The sequence below is a fragment of the Anoplophora glabripennis genome, unplaced genomic scaffold (genome assembly GCF_000390285.2).
Source record: "Anoplophora glabripennis isolate ALB-LARVAE unplaced genomic scaffold, Agla_2.0 scaffold1034, whole genome shotgun sequence".
In the NCBI taxonomy this organism is placed as follows: Eukaryota; Metazoa; Arthropoda; class Insecta; order Coleoptera; family Cerambycidae; genus Anoplophora; species Anoplophora glabripennis.
The window spans coordinates 35,514-51,860 of NW_019417115.1; the positions used below are offsets into that span (position 1 = coordinate 35,514).

The following is a 16,347-nucleotide window of genomic DNA, read 5'->3' on the forward strand; positions in this document are numbered from 1 at the left end:
AAAAAATAAGATTTTTTTATTTATTTTTTACTTTTTTGCCTCTAGTTTTTTTTTAAGTAAAGATAGGTATAGGCATTACTTCATAAAAAAAAGTAGATACAATTTCCTTAAAAAAAAGAGGTTATACAGTATTTTTGTATGAGAATTAACTCAATGGCTTCCCAAACTTAGCTGATTTTTCGATTTTTGTCGCGTTTACCCTTATACGTTTTAATTCTCATTTTTTTGCAAAGAAGGAAAGATTCGTTCAAGGATTTTCATCACATGACTTGTTCGAAGGGTCATTAAAAATGAAAAAACCGCGGGGTGCTATTAAATTAGAGGGTTGAAATGGAAGATAAGGGTGAAAATGCACTTTTGCAGTTTTTGAAATATTGCACGAAAATTAAGCAAAATTTCAATATAGTTCATAGGAAAAATTTTATAGAGAATCGAATTTACCATCAAAGTGGCTTATTTAAAAAATTTAAAAGAAAAATTTTATGCAAAAAATCGTTAATAAACAATTAAAAAAAGCAAAAAATAAGATTTTTTTTATTTTTTTCGTTTTTGACTAATTTATGTTAAAAACGACGAAAATCTAAAAAATATTTAAGTTTGACTGGTTATAACTCAGTCAATATTAGTCAAAAAACTGGAAAATGCATCATTTTGAAGGGAATTTCATCTAGTTTTTTTGTACCGCAATTTTCTTTGCCTACTTCTACTAAAAAATAATAGTCAAAAAAGTAAAAAAAATCAAAAAAATCTTATTTTTTACTTTTTTAAAATTGTTTATTAATGATTTGTTGAATAAAATTTTTCTTTTAAATTTTTTAAATAAGCCATTTCGATGGGAAATTCAATTCTATATAAAATAGCTCAATACATACCCATGAGGCCTGTAAATTTTAAAATCGCTCGGTTGAACCGTTTTCCTTTCCGGAATCGTCAGTTTTATAAAAAATTAAAGGAGCAGGTTTATTGCTCCTTAAATATCAAATAATCATGATTAAGATGAAACAAAATTTTTTGCGTTTTTTTTTTTCACAATTTCGCGATAAAATATCGAAAAAATCAAATTTTTCAAAATTTTTTTTGCGTTATTTATTTCACAATTTCACATTGAATAGCTACTTATCAAATGTCGAAAACAATTGATAATAAAAAAGGCTAGAAAACTTTTGAAAAATGGATGAATAAATCGTATAGCGATTTTTTGATTTTTTTCAAAATTGAATTTTTTTCCAAATTTTGAAAATTTTTTTTTTCGATATTTGATGAGAAAAATAAAACAAAAAAAATTCTTTCATCTTATTCATAAAATGCTCTTAAATTTTTTATAAAACTGTAGATTCAGGTAAGGAAAACGGTTCGACCGATCGATTTCAAAATTTACAGGCCTCATGGGCTTATATTGAGCTAAAAAAAACTTTTGTACTTTTCGCAATATTCGCAAAATAGTCGTCGATTTTCCAAACTAGCAGAAAAATTAATTTCTTTGCACTATTTCAAATTAATACTGAGTATAAAAAAAATTCTCAATCATACCAAAAGGCCCTTGAAGAGGACTGATTCAAACTAAAACCCACCTTCCGTTCTCTGTACGATCATTTGTTCATGAGATATCGATGATCAAAAAAAACTCTCAATAGCCGATATCTCAATGAGAAATAATCGTACAGAAAATAAAAAAAAAACAAATTGAAGTTGAGGAATCAGGCTAAATGACCTTGCCATCGATTGTCAGAAAAAGTTTTCCATTGGCAGTTTTGAAAAATAAAAAATGTAAAATTTTTGCCTTGCATTATTTCTTTTGATTGCACCTAGAATGATGCTTAAAAAAATTTTTCATCTCAAGATTTCAAAACTAGAATTTTCAAGTTTCAAGATACTTCTTTTTTTTTCTCGATACGACCATTACTCACGAAGTGACAGCCTTTCAAAAATCACTAAAAAATTAAAGTTTTTTTGCTGATATAATATTCTGTTTGTTAAAATGCCGATATATTCACATTTATACAAACTGTATTGAAACCAAAAATTCTCCAAACGAAATTTTGACAAGTTTAACTAAAAATTCAATATTCAAATAAAAAAAGCGGGTATGAATTTGCTGCAATAAAACACCCATCTAAATTATATAAAAATTATAATACATTTCTTTAATTACGTTCGGAGAAAGTATGTAAAGCTCTTATTGTTAATTGTCTGCTGCTGTTGTATTAAATAACATTAAAAAGTGAAATGTCTATGTATATTGCACTTTGTAGTTCGTTAATAAGTAAGAGTTCCATTTCACTTAACAGTCCGAAAAAAACTGTATCTCCTAGTTGATTATTGATTACATGATAAATTACTTTGTGTGTAATTGGTAAAAGTTGACGCAAATATTTTAGAAAATGAGAGATGTTAGAAGTCACTAATTTCTAATTGTACTAATTGTTTCTAATTATACTAATTCTTAAAATCAGTTTAAATTATCTGGAAGAAATGTTACTTTTTTTTATAAATTCTGTAACCCACAGATTGATTAGCTTTTACACAATACATATGACAATTAAAGTCGAACATCGTACGGTTTGTAATAAACTGACAAGTTGTAGTCCATGTTTATAATTGTTGACGAGAATAGTAGGTACTAACATATGTATAAGGAATTTGTTAATAGACTTTTGTTATAGATTTTTAAATATCTATACAGGGTGTCCCGTTCATGTTTAAAAAAAACTTGTGTGCAAGTTCCTCATGGAAAAATAATAGGGGTAGTTCATGTAAATTTTTTTTCTTAGTCGCCCTGTTTTCGAGATACAGTGTGTTGAAGTTGTTACTTTCCAAATGGTTTTCCTTAATTATCTTTAAATCGGCTAAAGATAAAAATGTCAAAATTTGTACACGAGTAAACATCAACTGTGTGTTAAGAATAATGTGCAAACGGTTTCTTTCTGAAATGCAGTGTCGCCGATAAAGGTAATTGGAGGGGTACAATCGAAAAAAATATGTTAAAAGTCAAAATTTATTACATTTTTAAACGGTTCTGTGAACTCCAAAGCATATATACTTGTCAAAAATCGGTAGCATGTACCATTTTCGAAAAAAATGAAGCTGCATAGAAGGAAATGACAATTTCAGTATCTACTATAGTATTTCGAGTTTGCACATTTATTTAATTGTGCAGTTGTTTTGTTCTGTATGTCTGCTTCCTAATATTTTACTGTGTTTATCACTTTTTTAAGCATTCATGTTTATCAACAATTCAGTCCATTCAACAATTAATAGTTTATTTTAGTAATGGTAATGTAGTAGTTTGAAAAATCTAAAATTAGTTAATAATAGAAAATTAATTACCATAATCTGTTAATTTTGATTTACTATTTTAAATGTTAGTTTAAAACAAACTGAAACTTAAAATAAATTTAATTTTTTTTATAGTTAAAATGTTTTACAATTTAACTGTTTCATGTGATACGTAAGAAATTAAAATTATTGTCTTAAATGCAAATACTTGCAGCTAAATGCCTTCAGCACATTCAATGGTAAGGTCATCTTTCAATTTAATATTTTGTTAATGTACTTGCGCCGCTTTATGTGAGTAAAAAAAATTCAACTTCATTTTTCTCGAAAATGGTACATGCTACCGAATTTCGACAAGTATACCTTTTTTTTGTAGTATTCTTTAGAGGTTACAGAACCGTTTAAAAATGTAATCAATTTTGACTTTTAACATATTTTTTCTTCGATTGTACCCCTTCAATTACCTGTATCGGCGACTCTGCTTTTCAGAAAGAAACCGTTTGCACATTATTCTTAAAGCACAATTGATGTTTACTCGTGTACAAATTTTGACATTTTTATCTTTAGCCGATTTAAGGTGGCCATATCCCTGGCCAAGGAATTGTCAAATTTCTGTCGTTTTTAGGTACTGAAATCTTGAAAAGCAATACGCTTTATTTTCCCATGAGGAACTTGCACACAAGTTTTTTTGCAACATGAACGGGACACCCTGTATTCCTAAAAATAATTTTTATATATCGTCGCCCTTTTTTAGACTACGCTACGTTTAAAACATTTATTTTGTTCCTTTGAGATATAGGGGAATGAAGCGATTTAATTCCATTTAAGTATGCAGCTTTAGGTTTTGATTGCCCATAAACGTATGCATGTCTCATAGATCCTTTACATAAAATGTTATAGTTTTTACCTGCAACTTTTTTTTTTCCAAGATATTTCAAACTCGCAGTATAATGAAGGCTTCAGAAAAATAAGATCTTGCTGCATGTCTCTAGGGTGCATCCTTTCGAGATAAATTACAAAAAAGTTATTTTTGAAATTATGTTAATTCAAATAATCACATTGCCCGTGAATAACATAAAGTATTATTTAAATGTTTTTCTGGACTATTTTTTGCAAACCTTTTTATTCATTATTTTCATTAATATTGAATAATTTGTATTTCGAAAATTTGTGCTCTTTTATGGAAACATTTCTTATTTATTTGTGATGTATTAAAGACTGTCAAAAATTTTAGTTACACTCAGTATAAGAAGATTAACAGAATTTGGTGGTATTATTTTTAAATACGTTACTTATCAAATATAACCTTAGTATTTTTGAGAAATCCACTTTTAACAATAACTGTGTTAAAAACGACGACGATGTTAATTTTGGTATGTAAGGGTCATAATTTAGGAACATAATATTTTTAAATTTGCAAACCTTTTACTATTATTTTCTTAGGAAACTTTCATAATGCCATGTTTTGAAATTAGCAATTATTAGGTAGCTAGATTAACCAACAAAATACATCAGTTTAATAATGTGAACATTTGTCGTAATCATTGTGCAACCACAGAAATCTTTGTTGTTCAAGAGACACCAAAGACGATTCGCTCTTAGAATGTGATGGAAATTTTCACTTTCACACATCGAAACATAAATCATTTAAAATATCTTCTGCGTCAAATTTTTTATGAAGGAAATAAACTAAAGACAAAATACGTGATTCTTGTTTTAATGCAAACCTTTACATCATTCCACTCTAAGTCGTGCATGTTGTACTGATTCACACGCAGTTGCGTTCCAGCCAAAGAAACTCCTGTCATCTCGTCTTGAAGAGATCCTATAGTGAAGGCGCCGGGGATTACGTGATGAAGTAGAAGCTGCAAATAAATAAATATATAAATTTTATAAGTACTAAATCAGTCATTGCATTATTTTTTGACAAAGTGTAAACTGATTTTCATCACATAACCCAAACCATAGTGTTATTCATATAACAAGTCGAGATCTCGTCATCCTCAGTGGTGACTTTGCAAATGCTTCGCCGCGACTGAGCTTGCGCCTCAGTAGGGGTGAAGCATTTGTAGAGTTACTACTGAAGATGCCGTCAGAGGAAGAGTGAAACGTTTAGAAGTATTGGATGAAATCAGTTATAGAGGGTACGAAAGAGCGGCTTTAGAATCAACGAGAAATTAAAGATTCCTAGCTAAGGCTAAGAAAGTGCAAGATACTTCATGGACTGTGAATGCCTTAAAACCTTTAACCTATCACTTTGTTTTCTTTTACTTCAAATCAAGAAAAGCGTCCATATTAGTCTTAAAGCAAAGTGGATCGGTTGTATCTAGACATCGTTATCGATAATCGGGAGAAGAGAAGAGATCGGACAGCACGGTCCGATAGCTTGAGTATAGAAGGTAAACAGAGTTTATAAGCAGCCAAATTCACTTTACTTTCAGGCTCCCGGTATGCGCATCTCTTTAGATTATGTTCCGTTTCGTCGGTATGGAAATTGTAAACTAGACGGCTGTGATCGTGTTCCCAGTCGCACTAAACGACGTCACAATACGTTCCTGCTGCGACGTCATTTATTGACTTGACAAAATTTAAATTTTTACATAATTTTAAACATCTGTAATTAATTTGTAGCATTAAATATTTTTTTACACCTATTGTCAATTACAGACTACTTTATGCAATTTTATATTAATACCCATTTAAGCCTACCGTCCTTTTAAAAGGACGGTATAAACATACTCATCCTAGTGAAGTACACCTTTCCAAATTTAGATGGCGCCACTAAAGCCCAACGGTTCATAATAATGAGATATAATACATAACTAGCATTTGCAATTTATTAAGTTTTTTGAGTGGTTTTCTCAACTAACTGTTTTTGGCAGTATTACGTTCCAGCTTGCAATGAATAATTGGAGGTAAGTTTTATAATTGTGGCAGATACATTTGATTAGTTTTTATATATGTTTTACTTTATTGTTGCGTAAATTCACAAAACCTTACCTTTAAGTCGATTGCCGGTTTAGTAGATGGTTAGAAGTAACTCCGCCCTTTTAAAAGGACGGTAGGTTTATGTACTACTTTTGATTGATTTGTTTTTTTTTTCAGTTATTGGAAAAAACCCATCACTTTGACTGAATTAATTGAACTAATTGAAGAAGACGATGGCGCCGATATTCCAGATAGTATAACAATTTTTCCACCAGATAATGCGAATGAAGATGGTGACACTGACGAAAAATCGGGGGACGAAATTGTAGTCGAGATGAATAATTTGCCCGGATCTCAGATAAGAGCTGAAGCAGAATTACAAGACGCATCGGTAGATGGCTGGGAGAGTGACGACGAAAAATCTCTTTCAACATTTATAGAACGAAAACCAAAACTAGTGAAAATTTTTGATTACAAAAATGGTGATTTAAAAGAATCGAGCTTTTCAAAATGGCAACCAGTGACGATCGTTCGTAACAATCTTTCCCCCGTAGCTACGTTCCGATTGTTTTTTGACAAGGATGTAATGAGTCAAATTTTGTATTTTACCAATATATTTGCTAAGCAGCATAACCGTACAGGAGAATAACCGAGAGGGAACTATTTTGCTTTATCGGTGTTCTAGTGTGGTTACATAGCATTACCGCAAAAGAAATTGTATTGGTAAAATAGAGATACAATTAATAATGGTGTATGATGCAATATCATGTGATAGATTCCAATTCAGCAATATTCATTGCAACGATAACACTCAGTTGGATAATGCTGACAAATATGCAAAAATGAGATATGAGAAATGTTTGATATCCTGAATAAGAAATTTTTTAAACACGCCCCCGTCGAAGAATCTCATAGCATTGGCGAGTCAATGGTACCCTACCACGGTCGTCATAGTGCAAAGCAGTTTATAAGGGGAAAACCTATTCGATAGGGATATAAATTTTGGACTGAGTCATTGCAATTGGGTTACATAATTCATTTTGATCCATACCAAGGTTTCTCGTGCACGCTATTTGAAAAATATAAACATTTGGATCTTGGACTTTGCATTGTATTGCAGTACGCAGATGCACTACAGAAAATGTCATACAAGTCATTCCATTTATATTTTGACAATTTTTTTTCTATTCAAAGAACTCAAACTAAGAGGTATAAAAGCTACTTGAACAAAGGGAAAATCGAATCCCACGGTCACCTTTATTCAATGCAGCGACAATGAAAAAGAAGGAACGGGGATTTTTGATTGTCGATTGTCGATAATAAAATTGTAATTTGTAAATGGAACGAGAACAGTGTAGTAAATGTAGTTTCTATTATTTTATCAGTGTTTCCATTAAATAAGGCAAAGAGATTTTTCCAATCCGAAAAAAAATATTTATGTAGATCAGCCAAAATTTATAAAATTCTACAACGAAAATATGGCAGGTGTAGACAGGGCTGACTAAAATCTTAATGAGTATAGGGTGGCAATAAGAGGAAATAAATGGTACTTTCCATTATTTGCATAGTTATGGCTATGCAAAATGCTTGGCGACTCTATAAAGGCTGTGACGGAAAATTGGACTAATTGAAATTTCGAAGGTCAGTTGCGTCAGTTACTGGAAAAATACAAACGAATTTTCTCGGTATGACCAAGTGGATCACTTAGTTTTATACAGAGGTCACCCACCAGACCAGTGACCACATCAAATATAAAAAGTGACAATATTAGCAGGTCTCCAGTTTCAGAGTAACTTCTGAAGAAGAGAGCGAGCGATATGTCTCTCGAAACATTATAAATCGACGACGTGGCAACCAGCCCGGAAATCATTCAACCACACACTTTAATTGCTTCGAAAAAACCGTTAATTTTATGTTCTCCTTAAAATGTAGTTTGTATTTTTACAACCTTGTCTTATTCTAAACGTAGATATGTATAGCCTTACCATCTTTTTAAAACGACGCCATATTTCGACCTAATCCAAAACGTAAAAAAAATAATTATTTTTATTTCACTTAGTTTTATGCACTTAAAAACAATTTGAGAAAAAAAATAAACATTTAAAAAAAATTACCTCAGGGTTAAATTTTCATGCAAGTTGCCCTTTATATAAGAAATACGTTCAGACTGGTCAATTTTTATTTTATTTGAGCAAATGATACTTTGAACTAAAAATGTCATATTCAACAATACAAACTAATCGAAATCATAACCCAAACCATAGTGTTATTCATATAACAAGTCGAGATCTCGTCATCCTCAGTGGTGACTTTGCAAATGCTTCGCCGCGACTGAGCTTGCGCCTCAGTAGGGGTGAAGCATTTGTAGAGTTACTACTGAAGATGCCGTCAGAGGAAGAGTGAAACGTTTAGAAGTATTGGATGAAATCAGTTATAGAGGGTACGAAAGAGCGGCTTTAGAATCAACGAGNATTTTTATTTTATTTGAGCAAATGATACTTTGAACTAAAAATGTCATATTCAACAATACAAACTAATCGAAATGGACTAGAGACAGAGATAATTCAAATAAATTTTAAAATTGTTTGCTTTATAAGCTAAGAAATGCATTATCATCATGTGATATTACAGCACCAACTGTATGTTTCTGCTCTCTACTTTAAATTTAATATTAATTAAAAAAAACATGTTCTGTAATAATTACACTAAACATACATCGTGACCAAAAACTCATATCTAAACACACATACAAACTTTTGTCCCTGTTTTAAGTAATAAGGGGAATAAGACTGGGCTTTATTTCCAGGCTTATGCGAACGATTTAGTTGTCCCAGCATTCGGGAACTACAACAGCGTTGGCGGTGTGTCAAGCAAAAATGTAATATAATAAATTAATAATAAATATAGATATTAGACTGCTCACAATAGGCGTCAAGTTGTATAGGTCAAGCGTCTGGGTTGACACTAGAAGCAAAATTTGGAAATTTGGAAAGGCTAGGTGATCATTATGTGCGAACCGATACCTAACAGCAAAAACAGGAGCAACAGAAAAAAAAATGAATTTTCAAAGATTAGGCTGTATCGACAACAAAAAACTGATGTCTTGGAAGTTTCATTAAATTTGCTACCACTTCATATTGCGATTGTGCTTTGCGTATCAACAAAGACAGTGCAGGATCGTACGACAAAAAAGGTGCACTTTCAAGTTTCAAGATCTTGAATGTACTATAGTGGGAGCTTATTTTTAAGAAAAGATGGTTGCAAAATTTAACATCACAACATTTTCGAGATTCGCATAAAAGAATATATACAATGCTTTTCCCTACTGCTGAAACTGAAATATTTGCTAGGAGTGCATATGTGACAGAGCATTATGCATCTGCGATATATGTATTGCAGTAAAAGTCTCAAACAAGATGTGCTGTGACTTTTGTGAGAGCTTGGCATATCTGACATTGAATCTCCTTAGTAAAACTTTCTTATATGCATGATAATTTTTGTATAAGAAAAGAATTAGCTAAATGAATAAATATGTAAGTAGGAGACACAATACGTCAGAATTGGCCGTGGTGCTTTTTGTACAACGGACTCACAGTCTCGTGGCACCCTCTTCATTTAGCACATTTATTTAATACGACATGGCATTTGCCTATTCAGCACGCAAAAAATCATAAATTATAACTAGCTTGTTAATTATTTGTGCCTATAAAATTTTCTGGATACTAGTGAATTACACAATTTTTTGACATGTTTGATATTTGTGTAACATGTGTGGCAAAATTGTAATAAATCTAAGACTAGACGACACTGAGTTAAATATTTTATTAAATACTAACAGACAAATTTATGTAGGTAAACATAACGCTAACCGCTGTAAACAATCGTGTTTCAAAAGCGACTTAAAAATAGCGTCTCCGATTACCATTTTTTTTTCAATTAACCATCCATTTTTTCAGGTGTCTTCAGTTAACGATTGGTCATGGTAATCGATATGCTTTGCTAAATGTATTGTTTGCAAAGTTTTGTAATTTCATTGGATCTTTTTTCCAATTTTCAAATTTAACATGGTGATCTAGATTTTTTACTTATTAAATGTTTTATATACCATGCTATTCTAATTATGATGTTGCGCATTTGCACAGTTCATTCAGTTTACTTAAACAGGTTTCGAAGTAATGTGTAGAAATTCTGCCTTCAGCATTTTACATAGATGTCAGATTGATTAACTTAATTATCTATTTATCCTAGTTTCCTTTCGTTTTTCAGATCTCCATAAATAAATAAATTATTTTAGATTGGATTGTTTGCTGCAATTACAAAATTGCAACTTTACGGTAATCATAAAAAGTAAACAAAATATAAATTTAAGTTATTACTTTGAAGTTCAATATAGTTACTATACTTTGTTTCATACGATGTGAAAAACTTAATACTGCTAATACTCAATGTTTCCTTATTAGATATGCTTATGTAAAATCACTAAAGTATTATGATTATTATTATGAGAAATTTTTTTAGGCTGTCTGTAACAGATGCTTCGTACGATAATAAATTTTAAATAACTTTCTTGATCATTTTCACTTTAAACTTTCCAAGCGGTATCAAAGTTTGTAAAAAAAGTAGCCAAATTAGTTTCGTTCAGGATTACTACTTTGAATTATGTTAATAAATAGTTTCGAATTTAGTTTAGTGTTTTTTTAGAGTTAATGTTTAATTAATACAAAAACAGCAAATTGTATACATATTTTTGATTTGATTTGATTTGAAGAGAAAGCTTTGTTATGTCTTGAAATATAATTCATATAAATTGTGATTTTTATTCAAAAAGTTAAATAAACTATCCTGGTAAATAGTTGTAGTAAATATTATATTTCGCATGTTAAAACAGTTCAGTCATTTTTATTAATTACCTATCTAATTTCACGTATTTTATAATAACAATTACATTATTTTTCGAATAGTTTCATATAATGTAGTGAGTGAGCCTATAGAAATCCAAAGAAATGCCCATCATTTCCTGGACACCCTGTACGAGAGAGGTGTACCAAGAAAACAGTTCTTGATTTTTGACAGGTTGTGCTATAACTCTTTATGAAGGTGAAGACTTAAATAATTAGCCGGAAGCAATTATTAATTTCTTTATCGTTATAACTCTTGAATATACTTGAATGTCAATAAATATACTTATGTAATCATTATTGAGTAATTTATAACACAAGGTTTAATCTTTGGAGAGCAACCGAAGATAGTCGTCAGATGCGACTAAATCTCTGTTGTTCGGATGTTCTTTCCTGGTAGAAAATATCACATATAAAATTTCCTTTACGCGAATTATTTCCTCGTTTTAAATTTAAACAGTAAATTTGAAAGTTTCAAGGTTGCCATTACGTTACAATAAAATGGAAGATGTCATTACTCACCCCGCTAAGTAACCTGGGATTTTCTTTGAACTTTTCTTCAGCTTTTTCAGGCCCACCAAGTTGTACCAATAGTGTTCTAAATGCTTTATCAGTTGGTACAAATACGGTGTACGGACCTGTTTCATTTAGGATGGTGTCTAATCCAGATTGCCTTAAAAACTTAGCCATGGCGTAGAGGCCATTCTTTTTCAAAATTTCAGGTAATTCCACTGATACTCTAGTCTTTTGTTGAGAGAAGGTTTGTTGGGTCGGATTGATATTTTGACGGTGTGACGGTGTCGGTAGAGTTGGTGAAACATTTTGATATATGCTCACTGATGATGGAAAACTTGTAGAACTAGGCTTAGGTAGATGTGTCGATGCAGAATTGAAATTATTCGATGAGAGAGAATTTTGATTTAAAGAAGAGACGGTTGAAGCTTGCCTGATCAAATCGTTTTGAGAATAATTCAGAATATAAGGCCTTCGTGTGGGTTTGTTGTATTCGTTTTTATACGTTGAAATGGGTGGCGAGGTAGTGCTCTTCGTAGTAAAGTAGTCCCTAGTGTAAAGAGAAGAGGAAGTCGGTAATGTTCGGGTATGTGTTCCAAAACTAGTTTTCAAAATAGGTACGTTAATGGAATCCTCTGATGTAAACGCACTTGTGTCCAAAGTTGAAGCTTTGGTATATACTGAAGATGTCGTTGGAACGAATGAAAATTTACTTTCTAGTTCATCTTCGGACAGGTATGAGTTAGGGGAAAATGTTACCGAAGAAAGGGGTCTGTATGCAGTTGAAACTTCAGGCCTCTTCGTGGTTGTTGTAGATGTGGTAGTTGTTGTAGTTGTTGTAGATTTAGGAGCAGCTGGTAATTTAATTTGCCCATCTTTAAGTTTTTTTAAGATGGAATCGATATCCACTTCAGGTTTGTCTTTCCCATTGCCTTTAATGCCTTGAACTTTCAATGTACCGTCACTCTGTTCTTCCAACAGAACAAATGTTACTTTTTTTTCGTTAGGCAAATTTTTTCCTATCGATTCAAATCCACCACTAGCACCTGTTTTCAATAATTCGAAGTTAGAAGCTGGTACCCCTTTCGTAAGTTCTTCTAAAATTTCTTTTGGTGGTTTAATAGTCGTTGTCGTAGTCGTCGTTGTTCTAGATAACACCAACTTTTCTAATTCACTTCCTGGTTCTATTTTTACGCCACCAGGGACAAGGCTCGGGTCTGTTGTTTTAATAACTTCCACCTTCTCACCATTGGGCAAAGTTATTTCCTCTGCTTTGTAAATTGGTTTGGGAGCAGAAGCAGCAGCAGTAATCGACTTAGGATTCGATGTTTTAACCAGTTGTGCCTTTTGACCATTTGGCAGAGTGATTTCTTGCGGGGCATCAGCGTCTCCTCCCGGAACAGCTTTCGGATCAGTTGTTCTAATAACTTGCAACGTTTGGCCATCGGGTAATGATATTTCTTCCGGTTTAGTCGCAGGTATGCTCGGATTGTCTGCTCGAATGACAGTTACTTTTTGTCCATTCGGTAAAATAATTTCTTCTTCTTTTCCGTTTGGTATATCCTTCGGATCTGTTGCTTCGATGAGTTTAATCGTCTTACCGTTAGCTAACGAAATTTCTCTCGAGGACACATTTTTTTTTTCTTCATCTTCAGTATTTTTGCCGATAGCTAATCTTAATTGTTCAAGTAAGTCGTCTTTACGAATTCTTTGCGATTTATACTGTTTCTGTAGCTGATCTAAGTCTTCGATAGATTGTATCGTTTTTACTTTGTTACTGGCCGCGGGGAGAGCTGTGGGAAGGAAAGAGGTGGTCTTGTCTTTTTTCGTTGATTTTATCGTTGTCGTAGGTGGTGGAGTTGTTGTCGTTGTTGTGGTTGTAGTTGTTGGGTGTTCTTGATAATACTGTTTCACTGCTTGTTCAAATAAACCTACTTCTTCCGGATAAATATATCTAGGAACTGATGTATGAGAGTAATGTAAATTTTCTGTTCCAGGTTGTCTATGTACTTTTTGGTACAGTTTCTTTTTTTGTTCCTTTTGTTGTTCTATAAATTCTTCATGGTCCTGCTGTGCCTTTTTAAGTGCTTTTTCATATTGTCTTTCTACGAACTGATTATGTTTTTCTATTATTGCCTGTTTTTCTCTCAGTTCTCTAATTTTTTGTTTATGTTTTTCTGGATCCAACTCCTTGATTTGCTCTTCTATAGCAACAATTGGATCTATGGTCGGTCTTGGTTTACTGAACTGTTGCTGCGATCCAAAAGTATGACTAGGATTTAATATTTGTCCAGATCTTGATTGGCTCGCAAAATTTGGTTGGAAATTAGTTTGTGTATGATGTTGTATAATGCCATGGTTTGCGTTTTTTGTAGTTTCAACTTTGGGTTGCACTTGTTGATTCGTTGTTAACAAAGGTTGTTGTTGGTTGTACACATTCAGTTGAGAAGATTGTGGCGTTTGAGGTAAAGAATTTACAAGTGGCAAAGTACTCAAAAATTGATTTTGTGCAAATTGTTCGCGATTCTGATTTAGAAATTGTTGACTAAGGACGTCAGTCTGTTGAGTAGCATGATTTTGTTGTTGGTTATATTGCAGTGGCAAGGACAGTGGAGATTCGTCTTGAGCGAAAGAATCTTGTGGTTGATTTATAAATTGAGGATTGTTTTGGAACGTTTGACTTGCTCCTTGATTAAAAATTTGTTGTCTTGCGAAATGCTGCGGCTGAAACGTTTGTTGACTCTGTGGCACATTAAATCTGTGATGCTGCTGGATGTCACTTAGGATCTGACCCTGTTGTTGCGGTGATAGCTGGGTCCCTCTTTCTGCGTTTGGAGGAAATTGCTGGAAAAAAGAAAATTGTAATTAGTATTGGTAAATAATACATGTCTAATTGTCTACAAGTATTGTATACATATTTTGCTAATATATTGTGTTCTGTTTTCAGGAAGTAAAACTCGCACCTTACTAATAACACTATATTTATTGGTAAAAGCCGCAAACATACTATATCGTTTCACAGATAAACGGTGGTTCTTATGCTAGTTGAGAATCATAAAAACTATTATAAAAACTTCGTGGTATTCGCAAAGAATAACGGCGAGTTTTCATCATACATAACATATTGTATGTTACAATAATGTTATAGTTGTAATAATTTTATTTAGCTATAGCAATTTAGAAACGAGAAAAATCTTATATTACTGATATCTAAAAAAGAGTAAGAAAATATTTGAAGGAAAAATTAAAATATAAAATGTATCAAAGTGTTAAATACAATCAAAAGAATCAGAATCAATTTTGCATTCCAAAATGTATAATATTTTACCATTATTTCTATTTAAAAAAATAAAGTGTACGTTTCTCTTTTTATTTGAGTTATTTATTATTACTACTTTTTTTCAGTATGCAGAAATATTCAATCAACTAAAAAGAATAAATAAAATTCCACAAATAAATAATTGCAGGGTCTCTAACGTTCTTCCGATTTGATATTTTGACCTATTACTTATTTTCAGAGATCCACTTTCTATTCTGTTGTATATTTAATGCAAATGCAGAAAACATTTAAATATACAGATACACATAAAAATATGGAATATGTATCGTTATCGTATGCATATTTCATTTATATTTACCTTGGAGTAAGATTAGCGCAATATTTATTTACGAAGATGTGAATTTTTTTATATTCTCACTTTTCGCTATTGCAATATGATTTTAATGTTAACAGATAATGTATACCACCATCTGTAAAGTGTTCATGGATTACTGCCCAGAGGAGAACATTTTTTTAATGTTGTTCTTTTGAGAAGAATTATTATTATTCAAAAAAATTTTTACTTGTCAAAAAAATCACATTACCACAGAAAAAATTAGGAAAATTAGAAAAATTTTTTTTATTTTTATCATGTTAAAAATATGAAAATGTGACAGTAAAAGAACGAAAATTTGAAAATAAAACCATTTCGCTCTTAAACCATTTCAAATTTTCTTTATTTTTTTGAACACAAAATGATTTTTGGAAAAAAATAAAACGGTTTTTCTTCCGGGCGATAATAACCCTTGGATATATTGTATATACGTATGATCCATTTACCATTTAATTAACTGCGATTTGTAATACTATACTGATTAATTGAATGATTATAATTCTATTTATATTTTTATTGAAAAAAAAATGAATGTTCATGAGGAGTTAGAGGTATATTCCAGAATCCGAATATTAAAATATTAATTTCCTTTTGTGTCTATTTTCTGTTTTCTTAAAGATTCTCTTCCTGGGAATTAAACAAATAATGTTTGAATGGTTGTTTATGTATTCTCACAATTGATGCAATCATTCGTTCACATTGTTAGAAATTGATATTATAATTATTCTTAATTGGGTGGCTATTAGTATTTTTAATTACCTACACAATGAAAATAAAAGTAATTGAACCTTTACTTTTACTTTTATAGATCTATTGTATGTACAACATATGTCCTAGAGAGATGTACTTAATAGAAAAAATATATCTAACTTACACCATAGTTGTAAGTAATTCCTCTTCTTGTCTCAATTATGTAAGTCCCCCATCTGTTCTTTAATGATAATATACAGGGTGGCCAAATGAAAACGAAACAGAGCCATTTTCAAGAACTGCGTCAAGATTGTAGAAAAACGCTCAGACCCGTCGATTTTAGATTAAAGGGGGACATTCTTTGCTGGTATTTTTGACTCCGCCACTTTCAC

General features: G+C 31.5%; 1 protein-coding gene across 2 annotated transcripts in view; it reads right to left on the reverse strand.

Annotated features, from left to right (window-relative positions):
- LOC108914546 overlaps positions 1 to 16,347 on the reverse strand; it is a 73,595-nt gene that overhangs the window by 25,623 nt on the left and 31,625 nt on the right. Inside the window, exons 2-3 of one of the 2 annotated variants that reach the window (XM_018720377.1) lie at positions 11,622 to 14,456; positions 5,007 to 5,138 (exon numbers count right to left, since the gene is read on the reverse strand). In XM_018720377.1, the coding sequence (XP_018575893.1) occupies positions 5,007 to 5,138; positions 11,622 to 14,456 (2,967 nt within the window). Of the gene's footprint in view, positions 1 to 5,000; positions 5,139 to 11,621; positions 14,457 to 16,347 lie in introns of both variants that reach the window. The other variant, XM_018720376.1, reaches the window with a different exon arrangement.